This window comes from Chrysochloris asiatica, unplaced genomic scaffold (genome assembly GCF_000296735.1).
Source record: "Chrysochloris asiatica unplaced genomic scaffold, ChrAsi1.0 scaffold00051, whole genome shotgun sequence".
Lineage (NCBI taxonomy): Eukaryota > Metazoa > Chordata > Mammalia > Afrosoricida > Chrysochloridae > Chrysochloris > Chrysochloris asiatica.
In genome coordinates this window covers 14,406,843-14,412,842 of record NW_006408569.1, presented here as the reverse complement: position 1 = coordinate 14,412,842, position 6,000 = coordinate 14,406,843, and the positions used below count along the sequence as shown (strand labels likewise).

At 40.5% G+C, this 6,000-nt stretch overlaps 1 protein-coding gene across 3 annotated transcripts in view; it reads right to left on the bottom strand.

Moving 5' to 3' along the window:
• Positions 1 to 6,000, bottom strand: part of TENM1 (teneurin transmembrane protein 1) — an 884,561-nt gene that overhangs the window by 136,300 nt on the left and 742,261 nt on the right. For all 3 annotated transcript variants that reach the window (XM_006862844.1, XM_006862842.1, XM_006862843.1), the window contains one exon: positions 4,109 to 4,263. In XM_006862844.1, the coding sequence (XP_006862906.1) occupies positions 4,109 to 4,263 (155 nt within the window). The remainder of the gene's footprint in view (positions 1 to 4,108; positions 4,264 to 6,000) is intronic.

The window sequence follows — 6,000 nt, the reverse complement described above, 5'->3', positions numbered from 1 at the left end:
AATCGGGCTGCGAACCTTAAGGTCAGCGGTTCGAAACTACCAGCTGCTCCGCGGGAGAAAGATGAGGCTTTCTACTCCCGTAAAGATTTACACCCTTGGAAATCCTGTACAGGGTCGCTATGGGTCGGAACCGACTCGATGGCACTTAACAACAACAACAATCTCTGTTTCAGACCTGAAGTGCTCCACCTATAGCCATCTGTCTGCTAGATATCTTTACCTGGATGCCACATAAGCACATAAGCTCAACATGTCCTACACCCATCATCCCACAATCTATTTCTCTTGGTGTAATCATTATTTCAGTGACTGGTACCACCATTCACATCATTTCTTAATTCTGAAGTTAAGTCGGTCAACAAGTTCTTTGATTTTACCTCTAATATTTCACTTTTCTCAGTGCATACCGCTGATACTTTAAGCTCAGTCATTATCATTGCTTGCCTATGTATGGAACCCGTGTAGAGATGAGCTTCATGGTCAGTCTCATCACGGTGGCGTATCTCAAATATCAGTTGAACATACACAGAAGCATTAGAAAGCATTTTAACGTATACCCAAGTCTCTTGAAAAGGTGCTAATCTTTACCTGATGGTGGTGGTTGTGTGCCACCCAGTTGGTTCCAACTCATAGCGACCTTGTATAGTGATTCTGAGGCTGTAAATCTTTATGGGAGCAGAAAGCCTCCTCTTTCTCCCATGGAGCGATTGGTAGACTCAGACTACTGACTTTGCAGCTAGCAGCCCAGCTTGTAATCCACTATGCTACTAGGGCTCCTCAATCATGTATATATTATCCTGTTTTGTCCCTGTCATACCTGTATTACTTTGACTAGCCTAAGAGCAATGTCTCCTCACATTGATTCCTCATCTTACAGTAAGAATGACCCTGAAAAAAACTATTTCCATGGACAATACTATTCTTAAAATGCATTTTCCTTCTTAAGACTATTAATGTCTCCCCATTATCCACTGAATAAAACTGAAATGCTATCATGCTTCTAAGGTCCTTCACTATCTGGCCTCTGCTTACTTATCTGGCTTCATCTTACTACCCTCCTTCATGCAGTCTATGTTTCCTTTTGGTGGTGGTGGTGGTGGTTCTGTGCCGTGGAGTCGGTTCTGACTCATAGCGACCCTGTACAGGGTTTCCGAGGCTGTAAATCTTTATGGGAGCAGAAAGCCTCATCTTTCTCCTGAGGAACAGCTGATAGTTTCGAACTGCTGACCTTGAAATTAGCAGCCTGATTCGTAACTAGTACGCTACCAGAGCTCCTTTCCTTTTGGTAGGGGTATGTATATTAAGTATGTCTTAAGCACTTACTATGCATGTTTTGGGAGAGTAATTGGACACACAGTTTGCTAACATAGAACAAAGTATATAGTAAGTGTTTACACTAAATCTCTGTAAGGGACTGAGACAACAGTGAGGTCTAGAACCATCGAGGTGGGTGAGATATGAAGAAGGTGGGGAATGGGACTTGTACCAGGGAAGGTAATTCTGGACTGGGGGAATGAAGTGATCAGAAGAAGGCCCCTAATAAAGTGTGTGTGGGGTGATCATTTGGACACTAAGGTAGAGATCAGTGTGGACTCAAATCTTCTCTTCTAGCCTGAGCTGAAAATTCTAGTTATTCTTTGAAGGTTCTCAAGCACAGAACAGGAAATCATGAACAGCAGTGGAGACAGTTGTCAAATAATTTGGCCATGAAATCTGCTTCCCCCGCCGCCCCAATCAGTCCTGTAGGCTTCTAACACCCCCGACCATTTGTCACCCCACCCTTCAAAGAAACCTATGTTTCTAAAGGTGAAGCTGCATAAAGAAAAAGGAAGGAGGCTTCAGGGAAACCGAGGCTTAGAATGACGAGTCATAGTGAAAATGTGATTCTGCGTTTTGGTTACCAGTGTTCTTTTTCAGTGGGCTGTGCTGTACATCCCCACCTTAAAAGGATGAGGTAGCATCGGTAGATCAGCGGTTAAGATTATCACCTTCCATGAGAGACAAGTGGGTTCAATTCCCAGCCAAAGCATCTCATGCACAGCCACCACCCCACTGTCAGTGGAGGTTTATGCTGTGCTATGATGCTGAACAAGTTTCTGCAGAGCTTCCAGATTAAGATAGACGGGCCTGCCAATTGATATACTTCTGACAAACAGCCAATGAAACCCCTGTGGAACACAATGGCTCTTTTTTATTGTGCACGGGGGTCACCGTGTGGCAGGGGCCAACTCATGAGCAGCTGACAAAAAAACACCATCAAGACTTGGAAAGAACCAGGTACAAAAGACCTCTTTTCATGGTGGTGAGGATTATATTATGTTTGCTTTATTTAGACCAAAAAAGTCTCTTTTCAGCATAACGTTTCCACACAGAAACCAATGAGATTTTTAGAGTTGACTGATTGCAATACTAATGTCCTATTTTAAGTTAAAAATATCCTATAAGTGAATCATATGTATGCATCTTCTCTCTCCCCTCCCCCACATAAACACATTCACACTCTTCTTCACTGCCATAAATAATATTCCTTTTTCCTGCTGTCAGCAGGATTTTACATCTTGGAAAGTTATGCTTCTCTAGGACTTGATCCACTGAAATCTCTAATCAGAACGGCTCACTCATATCAGCTTTCCTGGGCCCTCCAGTTTCTTGTTTCATTTTTGTAGTTGACATATTTGTCCATTTCTTGAGCTTGTGAGTTTGAGACCAGGGCAGAGAGAGAAGAAATCCCAAATGGTCACATCTTCAGTGGTGTGTCCAGATGTGTATGCATAGAGAGTGAAGGTAGGAGGGAACATTAGAGCTATTGACTAAAGCAAGGTGTCTAGGTGATGCGTTCATTGGACATTTCTACTTAGCCTATGTTTCATGTGGTACGGAGAATGAAGTAATAGAAATATCTTTTAAAAATTGTTGTAGAATATACATAACACAGTATTTTCCAATTTGGCATTTTTTAATGTGTACAATTCTGTGACACCAATTACATGCATCATGTTGTGCAACCACTACCAGTAACAACAGGGAGATTTTAACTATGCAGGCTATTCGTTGCTAAAAGGACTTTGATTTTGGATCAAAAAACCAGGCAAGTGGCCCAGCTCCAGAGGGCTGACCTTATTTCTCTTTTGCCAGTGATTGGCTAACGCATGGAGATGTGACTCAATTCTGGCCAATGTGACACAGAGGAAATATGCTGGGATCTTTGTTTACAGCTGGGCATCTCATCATGTGAGACAGTAAACTCTTATGATTTGAACCACTTTCGACAATTGTTTTATTACTTGCAGCCAAAGGCACTCTCTCTGATACCCTAACCATTCCTAAAACGCTCAACCCCTACTTTAGTTTGAAAAGATTCTTAATCTACTTCACTGGACTCAGAATCCTGCAATAGTAGACCTTGAAACACCTTTGAGGATTGTCTAGTCTATTTCCCTCATATTATGTATCAGCCTCTTGTTTCTACTAGGAAAGGCATCTCCAGGGATCTGGGACTGTGCTCTATGCGCTATAATTTCTCTATATGTCCAATACTGATTTTGTAGAATTGTGGTAAAAATCAGAATTTTGTACTCAGAGGAGAGTTATACTGAACTTTCTCTTTTATTCTCACTGGCAAAAGGTTTTCTAGATAAATGCAAAGTGTATCTCAGAGGGAATGTCATTTTTACTAGAGAGAACTTTTTCAAACAGACTTGCAATAGCAATTTACATAGACATGAATAGCAAGTTATGTTCATTAGACAAGCTTTCAAAAGACCTTTAGCAATCAGTACTGTTCCATATTTGAGTTCTTGCTTTATTTTTTGTAAATAACGTATCTTAGAAAATATTCAATTAATGAAATTGGGCTTACTATTGGATTGATTCAAATCTGGGAGGTTTTAGCATAATTGTTGTGCCAACATTCCACTCTCGTCCCAACTCCCCATTTTCTCCCAACTGAGAGGAAAAAAGTAACTTACAAAAAGAAAAACTTCTGTTATCTGGTGTCATAACAGATACACCACCAGGTTTCCTTTCTACCTAATTTCTGTATGAGAAAATTGTAATCCATTTCCATGATGCCAAATGGTGATAACGTTTGAGAATCGGTGGTGCTTACCTGAGTGATGTCCATTCCTGAGTCACAGCTCAGTGGCTGTGTGGAAGTCAGACCGTTTGAGCCGATTACAGTTGTGATTACAGCATTCTCATCAATTTTCCGAATCATAGTCCCATCCACAAAGTAAATGAATCCATGCCTATCAACTGTAATACCTGTTGGGAAAGAGCAAATGAGCATTAGTAGTCTAGTGGGCCACATTTGCACTAAGATCAGTATTTTTGAAGAAGTCGTAGAAATTGAAAGACATTTTAAAGACATATGGATACAATTTTGCTCAGGGCAGTAATAGGAGCGGTTTGCTTAGACACACATTCACTTGTTTGTGTATAGAGAAGAAATTATAAAAAAGTAACATACAGAGATAAAGCCAAGTCTAATAATTTCATTTTGTCCAGTTTTACTTTTCCACCTCCTTGATATTTGTTTATCCCACACAAGCAGAAACAAACAAAAATCCTCTTGGAGATAAATGGGAAAGGGCAAGTGTTGTGGCATATATTACATTTCTTTTAAGGTGAGGAGACACAAGTCACTGCTTATTTTCAGAGTTGAATTAGGACAGAGCTGACTTGGAAAGCATTACAAATGTTTTCATTAATTTATATTCAGTTAATATGGCATTTGCAATAATCAGATCAACTAGGTGGGTTCTTTCCTCCCTCTTAGCTTACTTTGGACATGTCATCAGAAGCGACCAGTCCTTACTATAGTGGTGTAGTGGAGGGTAATCGGAACAACAACAACAAAAAAAGGAAGCCCTTAGACAGATGGATTGACACAGTGCACAGTGTCTGCAACAATGGGCTCAACCATAGAATAATTATGAGGATGGCACAGGACCAGGCAGTGTTACATTCTGTTGTACATAGATGGGGTCTCTAGGAGTCGGAACTGACCTGAAGGCACCTAACAGCAACAATAACTCAAGTATTAAAAGATGGGTGGTGAGCATAATGATAACGTTAAAATGAAATAATTAAGCTTCTATAAAAAAATAAAAGCCACTAATATTGTCGTCGTGGATTTTAACTCACGGTGGTAATTATGGCCTTGTTTCTTTGAAAGTATATTGTATAGCAGTTAGGAAATCTGGGTTCTAATACTGAACATACCACTTACAATTGATGTGTAACTTTGAGTCATTCATCTCCCCAAATTTTAGCCTTCTCTGGTAAAACTGGGAAAAGAATATCTGCCTTACCTAGCTAAAGTGAAGGTGCCCTGGTGGTGCACAGATTAAGCTCTTGGCTGCTAATTATAAAGTTGGTGGTTTAAACTCACACGGGAGCTCTTTGGGAGAAAGATCTGGCAGTCTGCTTCTTTAATGATTGACTATGGTCAAGAAAAGCCTATGAGGCAGTTTTACTTTGACATACATAGGGTCACTATGAGTTGGAATTGACTCTACGGCACCCAACAACAGCCAGTTGAAATGATCTATTGTCCTGGTTTTCCTGGAACTGAGCTGAGGTTCAGTTTTAAAATCAGGATGGTCCTAGGCAAACTGAAAGTTAAGTCACTCAATGCCTACGTTGTTGTAGCTCATAAAATGATACATTTAAAAAGTATCAAACACATATGACAAACAGATGCTTCAACTCCATCTTCCCTTGATGCTTTAAAAGTGCTCTTGAAAAGAGCTGTACGGCATTACTTTAAAAGCAGTCTGTAATTTCGTCTTTTCTCAGCTCTCCTTTCTTTGTTGCTGTTGGGAGTGCTGTCAGGTTTGTTTGATTCTCACTCACAGTGACCATATTGGAAGGAGTAGAAGGCTCCTTTAGGGTTTCCTAAGCTGTAATCTTTAGGGGAGCACACTTTTTCTCCTGTGGAGTGGCCGGTGGATTCGAACTGCTGACTTTTTGCTTAGCAGCTGAACACTTAACCATTGT